Source organism: Symphalangus syndactylus, chromosome 17, assembly GCF_028878055.3.
Source record: "Symphalangus syndactylus isolate Jambi chromosome 17, NHGRI_mSymSyn1-v2.1_pri, whole genome shotgun sequence".
NCBI classification, from domain to species: Eukaryota; Metazoa; Chordata; class Mammalia; order Primates; family Hylobatidae; genus Symphalangus; species Symphalangus syndactylus.
In genome coordinates, this window is record NC_072439.2 from 99755405 (window position 1) to 99771657 (window position 16253).

The following is a 16253-nucleotide window of genomic DNA, read 5'->3' on the forward strand; positions in this document are numbered from 1 at the left end:
AGAGTTGCAGTGAGCCGAGATCGCGCCACTGCACTCCAGCCTGGGCGAGAGAGCGAGACTCCGTCTCAAAAAAAAAAAAAATTCTTAATTTAATGCTTAGTCGAATCCTCCACTACTGAGGGAGCAAGGCGGAGAAGTTTTGATGCGGAGCGTTGCCCGAAAGATGTTTTTGTATAGGCATCTTAAGGGGGCTGCTCCGGATTTGTGAGGTCCGTTTTAATTTCCCTTGAAAAGCTCATCATGTGGGCGGGGGCAAGCGCCTGGCTGCGCCGGGGGGCACCACGGTGCTGCCCATCACGGGAACCGTCCGGGGTCGGTCCGTGAGCCCCTTTCTCCGCCCACCCAGCGGTCCGGCCGCGCATGCGCCGAGCTGGCGGGCCCGAGTGTTGTCGGCTGGGAAATGGCGGCCGCGGGCTTGGTCGCTGTGGCAGCGGCTGCCGAGTACTCTGGCACGGTAGCGTCGGGAGGTAACCTCCCTGGTGCTCACTGCGGCCCAAGCTCCGGGGCAGGCCCTGGTTTCGGCCCGGGGTCGTGGAGCCGCTCTCTCGATCGAGCCCTGGAGGAGGCGGCGGTCACTGGGGTGCTGAGCCTGAGCGGCCGGAAACTGAGGGAGTTTCCCCGGGGAGCGGCCAACCACGACCTGACGGACACCACCCGGGCGGGTGAGCGGAGCGGGGGGGCGTCTCTGCCCGCCGGAGACCGGGCGCCGGGAACCGCCCCGGCCGGGGGAGGCGGATGCGGGGGAGTTAAAGCAGCTCGTCCCGTAGGCGCCGGGTCCGGACCCGCGTAACGGGGAGAAGCCGACGGCCCCAGCCCTCCGGGCCTGCGCCGGACCCAGAGCCCGGGGAGAGGCGGCGGGCGGCGGCATCTCTCGGGGAAGGGAGCCGGAGTGATTGATGGATCATTTTTTAGGCTTTCTGAGGAAAATCAGCTTCTGCCGCGGCGGAGGTAGACCCTTGCCCCCCCCCCCCCCGGTTTCTGCAGTCCCTTTCGGATTTGGGGTGCCGAATGGACATGCTAAGACGGGAACGTTAGCGCGAGCTCTTCACACATCAGAGTAGCGGGGGTGTCTGGACGAGCTGCATTGTCAGGAAGGGTCGGTCTCAGTCCTGGAGTTTTTTCGAAAGAAGTGTTGGGGTGTGTGTGTGTTTAAAGTGGACCCGAAAGAAGTGTTGGGGTGTGTGTGTTTAAAGTGAACCCCAAAGAAGTGTTGGGGTGTGTGTGAAGTGAACCCGAACGCTGGAACTTCTTTCTTCGCCTCCATCTAGTTGACTTACAAAATAAATATGCTTGTAAAAATAACTAGGGCCCGCCTGCCGAGTCCCATTAGTTTCCTCTCCCGCTCCTCATGTCCTCCAAAAAAAAGTTGAAGAAAACTACTTAGAAAAGATAGTCTAACATACCTGTACTTGCTATTCCTTTTTAAAGCATTACTTCGTGCTATGTATGTTTTCGAACACAGGAAAGAGAATAAGAAAGTAGGTATTATTTGGCTTTCTTAGTTGTAGCGAACAGTGTCTGGTGCCCGAGTTGTTCATCATCATGTTTGCAGTGCCGTTATCACTGCTCACTGCAGCCTCGACCTCCTGGGCTCAGGTGATCCTCCCACCTCAGCCTCCCGAGTAGCTGGGACTACAGGCGGCCGCCACCACGCCCAGCTAATTTTTTATATATATAAATATATATATATATTTTTGAGACGGTATCTCGCTCTTGTCTCCCAGGCTGGAGTGGAATGACGCAATCTCGGCTCATTGCAACCTCTGCCTCCCAGGCTCAGGTGATCCTCCCACCTCGGCCTCTCGAGTAGCTGGGACTACAGGCGCCCGCCACCACACCTGGCTAATTTTTGGATTTTTAGTAGAGACAGGATTTCACCATGTTGGCCAGGCAGGTCTCGAACTCCTGACCTCAGGTGATTGGCCCACCTCGGCCTCCCAAAGTGCTGGGATTACAGGCGTGAGCCACCGCGTCCGGCCAATTTTTTTGTATTTTTTTTGTAGAGACGGGGTTTTGCTATGTTGCCCAGGCTGGTCTCCAACTCCTGGGCTCAAGCTATCCGCCGGCCTCAGCCTTACAAAAGGCTGGGATTACAGGCGTGAGCCACTGCGGCCGGCAGTACTTGGTATCTTATTTTATTTTAAAATCTTAGATTGAGCACGTTTTCTATGCTTTGCAGTCATTAAAAGTTGATAAGTGTTACATATGATTCACTCATTTTGGAAAAATAAGCAGAACTGTTAAACTAAAGCTATTCTTTCCAAAGAAAATTTTGCTATAGTTTAAAATAGACATTAAATGCCTGCTTATTTAATCTCTTTTTGGAAACAGTTGAACTGAATATTTTTTAGTGAATTAAAGTTTCTTACTAAGGTAAATATGAGCAGCCACTTTCCTTTTGTGTGTGTTCTGGTAGACAGCATCTAAAATTATCATTCACACCCCAAATTTCCTGCTTCTGTTTAGGAAATGGTTATATGGTATAGTGATTTCATATTGGTGTGAGTCATTTCATTGTTACTCCATCAAGCCTGAAGCTAAAGAACAAGTTGATTACAGTAGTCTGTCTAGCTCATTATCTCACCTGCTTTTCAGTAGTTCTAAGAGCAACGTGTTGAGTCCTTAAATATTTTATTGACTAAGAAAATCCAAGTGCATTTATGAAGAATAATAAGTAATACCAAAGAGGTTTTTCCTTACTGTGCTCTGAGTTTTTAAGTATGGTGTTGCCTATACTTTAATAGTTTTCTGTAGAAACCACATTTTTTGTTGGTTGATTTTTTTATCTGGTCAAAACGTGTAAAGTGCAGTGGCATGATCTCGGCTCACTGCAACTTCTGCCTCCTGGGTTCAAGCGATTCTCCTGCCTCAGCCTCCCAAGTAGCTGGGATTACAGGTGCCCGCCATCACGCCCGGCTAATTTTTATATATTTAGTAGAGATGGGGTTTCACCATATTGGCCAGGCTGGTCTCGATCTCCTGACCTTGTGATCCTCCCGCCTCGACCTCTCAAAGTGCTGGGATTACAGGTGTGACCCACCTCACCTGGCCAGAATTGTTTGATGATAAAAAGGTCCTGACTAATACAGTGAAATTGTACATGATGATATTGTGGTGAGACCAATTTGGTCAAAATAAATTATTGGATTAGAGAACGTAAGAGCTGCCTTTCATATACGAGGAAGCTACATAGCCAATAGGTTTAGAGGTCAGTATTCATTCAACAGACATTTATTGACAGAAGGACTTTGGCAGTTATCGGTGTATGAAGAGGACCAAGACACTCCCTGCCCTGAAAGAACTCAAGGGATCTAATGGGGAGATAGACGGGTGGAAGGATTGTTTGAATTGTGTAATAATAGCACAACTTCTATGTTTTAGGCATTATGCTGGGTAATATAGAGGAAACAAAAATGAGGCCTTATGAATATTTTTAAATCTAGTAATCTGGTTGGGTAGCTGCATAACAGAAAGCTGTGAGGGAATGAAATCCTGGTACACTGAGATCATACTGGAAAATGAAAATGGACAAATGCTGATTGAATTTATTTAAAAAAGGATAGAAGGAGTCCAAGATAACTGTTAAACCTGTAAGATTAGAAAGATGGTAATGCTGTTGCTTATAATAGTAGCTAACATTTATTGAGGTCTTAACATATTCCACGTATTGTGCTAAGCTGTGTGTGTGTGTGTGTGTGTACATATATAACATGAACAAAAACAACCATAGTGAGTTGTAAGTACTATTTTTGACCCCACTTTACATGTGAGAAAATTGAGGCTCAGGAGATTAAATAATTTGATCAAGGTCTCACAGCTAATAAGTGACAGAACTAGGATTCAATTTCTGATACATTTGACCCTAAAATTTGTGTTATTGATCAATAATTATACTGACAAGTTGGGTTCCTATAAGTTCTTTTGTTTGCCCAATATCTTTGAAGGGTTAGTAGCACATCTAGTGAATCATGTGGGACAAATAGAAACAAACAAACTAGAGCTTTAGAATGTAGAGTGACACTTTAGGAGGCTGAGGTGGGTGGATCACGAGATCAAGAGTTCAAGACCAGCCTGGCCAACATGGTGAAACCCTGTCTACTAAAAATACAAAAAGTTAGCTGGGCATGGTAGCACACGCCTGTAATACCAGCACCTTGGGGGGGCCGAGGCGGGCGGATCACTCAATGTCAGGAGTTCAAGACCAGCCTAGCCAACATGGTGAAACCCCGTCTCTATTAAAAATACAAAAAATTAGCTGGGCGTGGTGGTGCATGGCTGTGATCCCAGCTACTTGGGAGGCTGAGGCAGGAGAATTTCTTGAATCCTGGAAGTGGAGGCTGCAGTGAGCTGAGATCACGCCATTGCACTCCAGACTGGGCAACAAGAGCAAAACTCCGTCTCAAAAAAAAAAAAAAAAAAAAGAATGTAGAGTGAAGTTAAGGCTATGGAATAAATTCAAGAGAGTCATAGTGAGAGTTTATAAGATTCTTGGAGGACGGACGTAGAGAATGGAAAAGGTAGGCACTGTCAACTCAGGGAGATACCAGCATTTTAAAAGATGGAAAGAGGAATCAGTCTGGAAAAAACAAAAACAGAAAAAAGAAAAAAGATCCAGTAACTAGGCCTGTACTAGAATTCATAGAATCCTAAAACTAGGCTGGGCGCAGTGGCTCACGCCTGTAATCCCAGCACTTTGGGAGGCCGAGGCACGTGGATCACCTGAGGTCAGGAGTTCGAGACCAGTCTGCCCAACATGGTGAAACCCCGGCTCTACTAAAAATACAAAAATTAGCTGGTTGCCATTGGCAGACGCCTATAATCCCAGCTACTCAGGAGACAGACAGGGGAATCGCTTGTGCCTGGGAGGTGGAGGTTGCAGTGAGCTGAGATGGCGCCTCTGCACTCCAGCATGGGTAACAGAGCGAGACTCCATCTCAAAAAAAAACAAAACAAAAAACAGAAAAATCCTAAAACCAGAAGGAACCATAGTGACCTTCTAAGTTATTTCACAAATGAGAAGCAATCTGAAGCTGGGTGCAGTGGCTCACGCCTGTAACCCTAGCACTGTAACACTTTGGGAGGCTGAGGCCGGTGGATCACTTGAGCCCAGGAGATGGAGAGCAGCCTGGGCAACATCGCAAACCTCGTCTCTTAAAAAAATACGAAAATTAGACAGTTGTGGTGGAATGCGTCTGTAGTCGCAGCTACTTGGGAAGCTGAGGTAGGAGAATCGCTTGAGTCTGGGAGATTGAGGCTGCAGTGAGCGGAGATCGCGCCACTGCTCTCCAGTGTGGGCAACAGAGTGAGACCCTGTCTCAAAATAAATAAATAAATGAGAGAGAAGCAATCTCAGATTAAACGATATTCTTAAGATTATATAGTGAGGTGATACTGTTTTGCAGAAGGCAAATAAGAGTCATAGCTGAAGCTTGAAGAAAACTCTTGAATGAAATGCAGAAAACAAGAAAGCAAAGACTCAACATTGGGGTAAAGCCTACGGGTGAGAGCAGGATGCTGTGGGGAGGTGGACTACGATTACACACAGAAAAAGGAAACAAATTGACATGTGGCGGGTGAGCCAAAGTAATGCAGTGTTATTGGAGCTATGAAAATGAAAATTTTCAAGAAATGAATACTTTCTAGGTAAGAAGAATGAGGACTGCTAAAATGCTATTTAATTTTCCAAGGAGGCAGTCTGTAACTCACAAAATTATGGTTTCATTAGTCTTGGAAATACGGACTAGAGTACCAGGTCTTAATTTGAGATTGTGTTTTTCTTGGATCCTTGTTTATGTCTGTTTTGTAACAGTCACAGTATATGCACTATGAATTTTTCTAGAACTGTGCTGTCTAGTATGGTAGTAACTAGCCGTAAGTGGTGGTTAAAATAGAAATTTAAAACCTGGTTCTTCATTTGCACTAGCCACATTTCAAGTGCTCAGTAGTCACATACGTCATTTTGGATGGCACCTTGGACCAACCTCCTCTCTGTCATACCGGACCACACAGGTAATAGAACTCTCATCACTGCAGGAGGTTAGGTTGGACAGTATGTTAGACTCCCCTGGGACTGTTTTTAAAAGGGAAGGGGAGGGAGTAGGATGGTTTCTTTAGGGGAGGCGAGAAGATGAACCATAGATGACCACTGAACCAGTGTTGACAGTAGGGGAATGGCAGCAGTGTTGGGGCCAAGGATTTCCCAGGTTCCAGTTCCTTTTACAGTGGCTGTATTTGGGAGCTGGATGGTTAACGTTACTTCGTATGATAACATCAAGTATGACTTTAAGTGGTATGGTTATATACATGTTTCTTGTTCTTTCCCGTTCATCTGTAAAATATCCCAGGTGCGCTTGGGAAAAATGTATGGTCAGTGTGGTAATTCACACAAAGGAATATTATTTTGAATTCCTGAAGCAGCCGGCAATATCAAATGCAGTGTGACTAATTTTAGAATCAAACGAGTAGTAAAAATGTAAAGCATTTCCTTATTCATTTTTAACTTTCTTCTTTGCTCTTCACAATTTCTAAATTTTTATTGTTTGAAGGAAATCTTAAACCTTGGATTTAAACTGGTTTAACTGATTTCTTATTTAAAAACTGGGTAATAGATTTTCCCATTAAAAACAGGTTTTTGGCTAGGTGCAGTGGCTCATGCCTGTAATCCCAGCACTTTGTGAGGTCGAGGTGGGTGGATCACCTGAGATCAGGAGTTTGAGACCAACCTGACTAACATGGTGAAACCTCGTCTCTACTAAAAATACAAAAATTAGCTGGCTGTGGTGGCACGCACCTGTAATCCCAGACTCAGCTACTCGGGAGGCTGAGGCAGGAGAATTGCTTAACTCGGGAGGCAGACGTTGCAGTGAGCCGAGATCACGTCACTGCACTCCAGCCTGGGTGACAGAGTGAGACTCCCTCTCAAAACAAAAACAACAACAAAAACAAAACAGAACAAACAGGCCGGGTGCGGTGGCTCATGCCTGTAATCTCAGCACTTTGGGAGGCCGAGGCAGGTGGATCATGAGGTCAGGAGTTCAAGACAAGCCTGGCCATGATGGTGAAACACCGTCTCTACTAAAACTACAAAAAAAAAAAAAAAAAAAAAAAATCATTAGCCAGGCATGCTGGCAGGTGTTTGTAATCCCAGCTACTCAGGAGGCTGAGGCAGGAGAATCGCTTGAACCCCGGTGGTGGAGGTTGCAGTGAGCCGAGATCACGCTGATTGCACCACTATACTCCACTCCAGCCTGGGCGACAGAGTGAGACTCTGTATCAAAAAAACACCCCACAGTTTTTTAAAAATGATTTTCATATCATAGTGGGAAGGTAAGCCACAGTCTTCTTAAGATTTCCAATAAATGCAACAGATTAGATCCAGAATATTTAAGAATTTCTACAAACAAGAAAAAGACAACCCAGTAGAAAACTGAGAAAACACTTGAACTAGTACTTGACTAAAGAGGAATTCCAAGTGGCCAATACATATTTGAAAAGGTGCTGAACCTCATCAGTAATCAAGAGAATGGACAATGAAACCACAGTGGGTACTACTTTACAGGTTGATTCCAAGTATTGGAAAGAGCGTGGAGCAGTGGAGACACTCACAGGATGCTGTGGGAGCTTGGGGGAGTGTGAATTGGTGCCTCAGCTTTGAAAATGCTCTGGAATGATCCACGAAGGCTTAAAATACACATATTCTGTGACTCAGAAACTCCACTCTGAGATATGTCCCTCAGAGAAAGTTGTGTGTATGTATACCAGGATATATAGTATGTATAAGACTGTCCATAGCATTACTGATATTTGACAAAATAGAAACAAGTGATGATCACCAGTAGAATGGATAAATCAATTGTGTGAAAATGAGCTGGCCAGGTGCAGAGGCTCACACCTGTAATCCCAGCACTTTGGGAGTGCAAGGTGGGTGGATCACAAGGTCAGGAGTTTGAGACCAGCCTGACCAACATGGTGAAACTCCGTCTCTACTAAAAATACAAAAAGTTAGCTGGGCGTGGTGGCGGGCACCTGTAATTTTAGCTACTTAGGAGGCTGAGGCAGGAGAATCGCTTGAACCTGGGAGGCAGAGGTTGCAGTGAGCTGAGATCACACCACAGCACTCCAGCCTGGGCTACAGAGTGAGACTCCATCTCAAAAAAAAAAAAAAAAATTAATAAATGAGCTATAACTATATGCAGTTGCAGGAATGAACCTTAGAAACATAATGTCGAGAAAGTGAAGTGTGAAGCATAATATATACAGTGCAAATGTATTTAGTAAACTTCAAAAACAAAAAAGTGTAAGTGTTAAAAGTACAAAGAAAAGGAAATAATTGCCATAAAAATCAGGATAATGGTTACCTCTAGGGGAGAAGGAAAAAGCTGTGATTAGGAAAGGGGGCTTTGGGTTGGGAGTCAGGGATATATTTCTGAAGTATTGGAAATACTCTGTTTCATGACCTTGGTGGTGATTATATGGTTGTTCATGCTATACTTTTAAAAAATTGAATTGTACGTTTATGATTTATTCACTTCGTTTATGTTCTACTTTTGTTGAGGCTAACTTCTTCATTGTTAACTCATGTATTTCTCATGGCACCTCTTCTTTTTGGCCGTCTCTTTTTAGATTCTCTTCCTTTCTCTCTACCATCCCTCCTCCCCAGTCAGGCACTTATTGTTTTCTTAATGCCCTCTGCACATTTTTCTGTTGTCACAGTAAACAATATCATCTTCTACTAGATTGGCAGCTTCTTGAAGGAGGTATATTAGTTTTCTGTTGCTAAATAGCAAATTATTACAAATTTAGCAGCTTAAAACAGCACCCATTTACTATAGTTCCATAGGTTAGGAGTCTGGACTCAGCTGAACTCAAGGTTTCACAAGACTGAAATTAATGTGTTGGCAGGATGGGCTCTTACCTGGAGGCTTTGGGGAACAGTTTGCTTCCAAGCTGATTGAAGTTTTGGCAGAATTCAGTCTTTGTGGTTATAAAACTGAGGTTCTTATTTCCTTTCTGGTTGTCAGCCTCAGGCCACTCTCAGGTCCTGGATGCCACCTGCATTCTTACAGCGTGGCCCCCTCCATCCTCAAACCAGCACTGGTGTGTCATCAAACACTTCTCGTGCTTCCAGTTTTTCAGACTTCCTCTGCTGCTGCTATGCAGAGGGTTCATGTGATGAGACTCGGTTTACCAAGATTGTGCCTCTTTTGATTAATTCTAAAGTCAACTGATTAGTAATCTTCATTACATCTGCAAAATCCCCTCTTCCACATAAGGAAGATATTCAGGGTATGAGATCCTGTATTCACAGTTCCAGGGATTAGAGTGGTGTCTTAGTCCATTTTGTGTTGCTATAACAGCATACCACAGACGGAGTAATTTATGAGTAGAAATTTGTTGGCTCAGAATTTTGGAGGTTGGAAAGACCAAGATCTAGGTGCTGCCATCTAGTGAGGGCCTTCTTGCTGTGTTATATTTTGTTGAAGATTTTTCCATGTATGTTCATCAGTGATAGTGGCTTGTAATTTTATTTTTTGTGTCTGGCTTTGGTATCAGGGTAATGCCGGCCTCGTAAAATGCGTTTGGAAGTATTCCCTTCTCTTTAGTTTTTTTAAGAGTTTGAGAAAGATTGTTATTAGTTCTTCTTCATGTGTCTGGTAGAATTCAGCAGTGAAACCATGGCTTTTCTTTGGTGAGAGACTGTTACTGATTCAATCCTTACTCATTAATCTGTTCAGATTTTCTGTTTCTTCATGATTCAATCTTGGGAGATTGTATGTTCCTAGGAATTTATGCGTTTCTTCTGAGTTATCCAGTTTGTTGGCGTATAACTTTTGAGTATTTGTTGAATGAATGGATGGGTGAATGATAAAGCGAAAAGAAGTGATTGAGAGCCTGTTCACTTTCATAGCTTTGGAACAGTGATGCCTGCCTGCTGTATAAAGTAACTGGTTTCAGTGGGGACCCTGGGAGTTTCAATCAGAACATTCTCAAGGATAATACTAGTGAGTATGCTTCTCTTTGGTGTGAAAAAGTCAAGCATTCAGAACTTTTTAAATTGGTGTCATAGAGGATAAGAGAAATGATGTTACATGTGCTAAGAGTTGTTCTCTCAAAATAAATGTCAACTTCTAGGTATTTAGCAATGGATTCATTGATTATAATAAAAGGAATAAAAATTTTAAACCTTATATGTAGTGAAGGAGGCTTTCTCTGTTTATCCAGTGTTTTCAACTTTGGTAGTTATATGTCTCACTTGTGTAAGGAAAATCTTAGATAATGTGGTCATGCTTCTTTTAGCCTAGAAAATTTGTGGCTTCTGGCCATCTGTTATCAAGTGACAAGCTGTAGCATATTGATTCTCAGGCTTTAGTGTTGTGCATAAAATCACCTGGGGCTCTTTTTAAAAAATACGCATCCCTGGGTCTGATTACTAGAGAGATTCAGGAGATCTGGGGTGGAGTCCATTAAACTACATTTTTAACAAGCATCCTGATGGTACTAGGTGCAGGTGGTGGTTAAGAACCACTTAAAAAACACTTCCTTAGAATTTGCTACTTTAAGCCAGGTGTGGTGATTTACGCCTGTAATCCCAGCTACTTGGGAGGCTGAGGCATGAGAATCACTTGAACCTGGGAGGTGGAGGTTGCAGTGAGCTGAGATTGCACCACTGCACTCTAGCTTAGGCCACAGAGTGAGACTGTTTAAAAAAAAAAAAAAAAAAAGAGTTTGCTCCTTTACTCTAAAAGTTATTTTGGAGGATAGTGGTTTTTCACATCTGGTTCTATGGCATGCCATAGAAGGTTCGCGGGACCTTGTGAGAAATGCAGAATTGTAGGCCTCATCTCGGAATAAGAATCTGCATTTGCATTTCAGCTTAAGAAGCACTGCTCTAACGTTAACCAGGTAATTCTTTTTCCGAAGGGTCTCAGTAAGTAAATAATTGGCCTGAGTTAATTTAACCCCATATGATATGGGGCGACCAAATTGAATACTTTCAACATCAGTCTATTAAAAAAATGAAAAGGGGCCGGGCGTGGTGGCTCATGCCTGTAATCCCAGCACTTTGGGAGGCTGAGGCAGGTGGATCACTTGAGGTCAGGAGTTCGAGACCAGCCTGACCAACATGGTGAAACCCCATCTCTACCAAAAAATACAAAAATTAGCCAGGTATGGTGGCGTGCACCTCTAGTTAGTTCTAGCTACTAGGGAGGCTGAGGTGGGAGAATTGCTCAAACCCCAGAGGTGGAGGTTGCAATGAGCCAAGATTGTGCCACTGCACTGGGCGACAGAGTAAGACCCTGTCTCAAAAAAAAAAAAAAAAAAAAAAAAGACCCACTTTGTGGGTGGCAATAAGCAAAGAAGAAAGTTATGACACCAGTTGCCTGGTTCCTAGGATATGATGTGCTGGACATATCATGGATATGTACATGGCTAGAGTTTGATGTTAGCAAGTCCTTTTAGACTGTGCCTTGCCTCAGCTGCACCCCTCAAGTTATACTGGAAAATAAAAGAACCTTCGTATGTCATCCTAGTAGGTATGGTAAGGATCCAGAGTGCAGAAATCCCATCGTGTATCAAGAGCTCAATTATCTTGTCCTCACTCCTATCCTGAGGACTCAGGCTTTCTACCCAAAATTGTTATACCAGAATCAGGGCTCTACTTCTGATTGGTGTATTTGTTTCTAGTACCTACTTTTAAAAGACTGTTACTTGCTCAGTTGCTTATCTTGCTTGTGAAGACAATGTTTAGTAACACGAGGAACTACAAACATTCTTGTGGTCAAATCAACAGTGACCATCGATAGCTTTGTTAATTTTGCTGTTTTATCATAATACTTGCAGTTAGTAAACACTTCCTTATTTTCTAACATAAGAATGACAAATAGATTCTATTGGAAATGTCTTTAAGTTCTATCTGTACCTTGATTATCCACTCCTTTTTTTTTTCTTTTTTATTTTTTTTGAGACAGGGTCTCGCTCTGTCGCCCAGGCTGGAGTGCAGTGGTGTGATCTTGGCTCAGTGCAACCTCTACCTCCCGGGTTCAAGTGATTTTCCTGCCTCAGCCTCCCAAGTAGCTGGGACTACAGGTGTGCACCACCACACCCGGCTAATTTTATTTATTTATTTATTTATTTTGAGATGGAGTCTTGCCCTGTCACCCAGGCTGGAGTGCAATGGCGTGATCTCGGCTCACTGCATCCTCTGCCTCCGGGGTTCAAATGATTGTCCTGCCTCAGCTTCCCAAGTAGCTGGGATTACAGGCACCTCCAACCACGCCCGGCTAATTTTTGTATTTTCAGTAGTGACGGGGTTTCACCATGTTGGCCAGGCTGGTCTCGAACTCCTGACCTAGTGATCCACCCACCTCAGCCTCCCAAAGTGTTGGGATTACAGGCATGAGCCACCATGCCCGGCTGCTAATTTTTGTATTCTTAGTAGAGACGGGGTTTCACAATGTTGACCAGGATGGTCTCGGTATCTTGACCTCGTGATCCACCCGCCTTGGCCTCCCAAAATGCTGGGATTACAGGCGTGAGCCACCGCGCCCGGCTTCCACTCCTTTTTTCACACAAGAAGGGGGATTTTTCATAATATGTATTGATGTTTTCATAATACCCTGCATATTACCTTTTTAGGATCTTTATGAATCTGAGAGATTCAGAATGTTGACAACTGACTGTACCTGCTGCATTCCATACTCACATATCATTGCTTAAACCATGTGTGGCAAAACTTCTTTCCCATTCCAACATTGATTACTACTGATAACCTGGAAATTATATTCCAAAAACAAAACGATTTTCTAGGTTCATCTTGTTTTCCCCTCTCCTAACAAAGCAGTTATCCTTAAGGAGCCTTGGTTCCTTTTAGTGAGCAATAGGATACAGGACTACAGCCTGTGTCCTGGAGCTCATTGTATAACATTCCACACACAAACTGATACCAGATAACAATAAAGACAGTTTAGCTTATTTCATCGTAAGGAGCAGGAGCCTTTCAAAATCATGACTGTGGTCAATTCTAACCCTTATTTGACCAAATTCTTTTCTTATCCTAATATAGAAGCTTTTCAATTGATACTCATTTATGATCTGTGTTACCAGCTTTTCCCATTTTCATTCCCAGCATAGACACATTTTATGTGCTGTGTTAGTATATATTATACCAAAATATATTTTGAATTAAAATACCATCAAAAGGTTTAGAAATATCAGCATTTAAATGTCACCTTGTGATTGGTCATTTTTAATGTCTCCTTTTCGTGATGCCACTGAGCCCATACATTTGAAGGCTCCTAAATCTTACTCACCTGTGTTTATTCGCTATAGTCAGTCTGATTCCCTGTCCATATTCAGCAGATAATTCAAGGCTCGTTTCATCAAGGATGTATTTTCTTTCTTTAAACAAAGGATTACTTATGAAATATATGCATAATGACTTTCTAGCATAAACTTGAGTTACATAAACTAACATACTAGGTAATCTAACAGCCGTTACTTAATTTCAAGGTAAAATAATTTTACTACTTAGAATACATAGTACTTAATTAGTTCACAAAACCTGTGCTTCTGTGAGCAGTTGTGGTCTTTGCAGAATGCAGTCAATTTCTTGCTCTTACATTATGCTGCCGTGTCCAAAAGGCAGTTCTTTACATTTCCTGAGGTCTTGGTGTATGACCCGTAACTTACCATTTTTCTTGTTATTTTATTAGAGTGTGTATCAAAGGTTTGAATTATTTTTATTCTCATATTTTTCTGGAGGAAGAAACCTTCCTGCAACTATATCACAGTTGCAACTTCTTAGTAATATGTTCAAGTTTCTTGGTACGATTTCCAAATGTGGGTCACAGAGACACACAGGGATCATTACAAACCCAATCATTTAGTTTCTTTCAGGAGGAAACAACTATTGCTCTTAGTTGTAAATATTCAAATCATTTTCTTGGACTAGAAATCTTGATCTATTCTACCAGTATACAGTTCTCTTGGGCACACGGTAGCCACCACAGAGCACTGTTCTGGAAGTGGTTCCCAGGCCAGCAGCAACATCATCACCTAGGAAGTTGTTAGAGGTTTACATTATTGGATGTTACCTCAGACACGTGGTATCAGAAATTCCAGGGTAGGGCTGAGCAGTCTGATTCAACAAGCCCTCCAGGTCAGCCTGACGCCTGCTGAAGCTGGACAACCACTGCTTGTGGAATGTAGAAAATCTCATGGAAATTATATAATTTATTCATAAAAATTTCCAACGAATTTAGTAATTACTTTTGACAGTTCACAGAGAAATTTATCTAAATTTTAGACTTCCAGTTTTGGAGGATTAGTATTTTAAGTCTTCATGGTTACAGCTTTGCATCTGGAAGTTCTAGTGCGTTGCTTTTTTGCTCTGTGGAAACTGTGATGCTTGGTTATATCATTCCCCCCAACCCATATTTTTTTGTTAAAAACAAACTGAAAAGCTTCCTGTTACTTTTTAGGAATCATTTTGGGGTGGGGGAGGGATAAAGTGCTGATCATAATATGAAAACATTTTATTAAAAGCTTTATTGCCGGGTGTGGTGGCTCACGCCTGTAATCCCAGCACTTTGGGAGGCCGAGGCAGGCGGATCACCTGAGGTCAGAAGATTGAAACCAGCCTGGCCAACGTGGCGAAACCCTGTCTCTACTAAAATACAAAAATTAGCCAGGCATGGTGGGGGCCCTGTAATCCCAGCTACTCGGGAGGCTGAGGCAGGAGAATGACTTGAACCAGGGAGAGAGAGGTTGCAGTGAGATTGTGCCGTTGCACTCCAGCCTGGGCCACAGAGCGAGACTTTGTCTCAAAAAAAAAAAAAAAGTTATTAAATACTTTAAAAAAAGTATAATGATCTCCCTACTGCTACCTCTACCCCTAGGAGAATACAAGAATAAAAATTCCAGGGGATATTGAAAGGTGGTGGGGCAGGGAGCCTGAGTAAGATTTAGAAAATAGCCCCCATTTCTTCCCATTGTAATTTTTTTTTGTTTGTTTTTGTTTTTGTTTTTGTTTTTCCTTGAGACGGAGTCTCGCTGTCGCCCAGGCTGGAGTGCAGTGGTGCAATCTCGGCTCACTGCAAGCTCCGCCTCCCGGGTTCACGCCATTCTCCTGCCTCAGCCTCTCCGAGTAGCTGGGACTACAGGCGCCCGCCAACACGCCCGGCTAATTTTTTGTATTTTTAGTAGAGACGGGGTTTCACCGTGGTCTCGATCTCCTGACCTTGTGATCCGCCCGCCTCGGCCTCCCAAAGTGCTGGGATTACAAGTGTGAGCCACGGCGCCCGGCCTTTTTTTTTTTTTTTTTTTTTTTTTTGAAACGGGGTCTTGCTCTGTCACTCAGGCAGGAGTGCAGTGGCACGATCTCAGCTCACTGCAAACTCTGCCTCCTGGGTTCAAGTGATTCTCCTACTTCAGCCTCCTGAGTAGCTAGGATTACAGGCGCCTGCCACCACGCCTAGCTAATTTTTGTATTTTTAGTAGAGACGGGATTTCACCATGCTGGCCAGGCTGGTGTCGAACTTCTGACCTCATGATCCTCCTGCCTTGGCCTCCCAAAGTGCTGGGGGATTACAGGCGTGAGCCCTCGTGCCCAGCCCCCATTATAATTTTTTTAGCTTTTCTCTCAAGATCTGAAGGAAAATCCAGTGCAGTGGCATGGTGGGGTGCAAGCATACCATAGTTAACTAACCTATAATCTCAATGCATCCTAAAGGTAATATTAAGTAAGAATCTCTGTGTCTGAAGAGGTATTTTAATGATGGTATCTGATATTTGCACTAAATGATATCTCTTTCAAAATCCCTGATTTTTACTAGGATAATGCAGCTGCCTATTAGTCACATACCTGTTTTTCAGCATTTTAAAATATTATAGTATAGTGCTTTGTACAAAAGACATAGTATACTTATGCATGGGCTTTGAATTCGGAGAAATCTAGGTTTGCATATCAATTCAGTCTCTTACTAGCTTTGTGTGACTCATAGGAAAGTTTTCTAACCTTTGTAAATGGCAGTTTCCTCATCTGTGCAATGTCTACCTCATAAGGAGGTTTTGTAAATTAAATGAGATTATAGCCCTATGGAGCAATAAACAAAGGTTCCAGTGCATATATATGCTTAGCAAATGTTATTTAAAAGTTTTAGCCTTTCTTTTCCTTCTTCTGCTTGCTTCAATGCTGTATTTTTTTAGTTAGTAAAAATATATTCACTGCCTGTGTTTCAGTCACTGTTCTAGGC

General features: G+C 43.1%; 1 protein-coding gene across 14 annotated transcripts in view; it reads left to right on the plus strand.

Moving 5' to 3' along the window:
- The first annotated feature begins 337 nt into the window (after positions 1-337).
- LRCH3 (leucine rich repeats and calponin homology domain containing 3) overlaps positions 338-16253 on the plus strand; it is a 96780-nt gene continuing 80864 nt past the window's right edge. For 11 of the 14 annotated variants that reach the window (XR_010116724.1, XM_063622168.1, XM_063622174.1 and 8 more), the window contains exon 1: positions 362-662. Coding sequence is in view for 11 of the 14 variants with exons in the window: in XM_063622168.1 (XP_063478238.1) it covers positions 401-662 (262 nt within the window). In the remaining 3 variants the exon portion in view is untranslated. Of the gene's footprint in view, positions 663-16253 lie in introns of all 14 variants that reach the window. The other 3 variants (XR_010116723.1, XR_010116722.1, XM_063622169.1) reach the window with 3 other exon arrangements.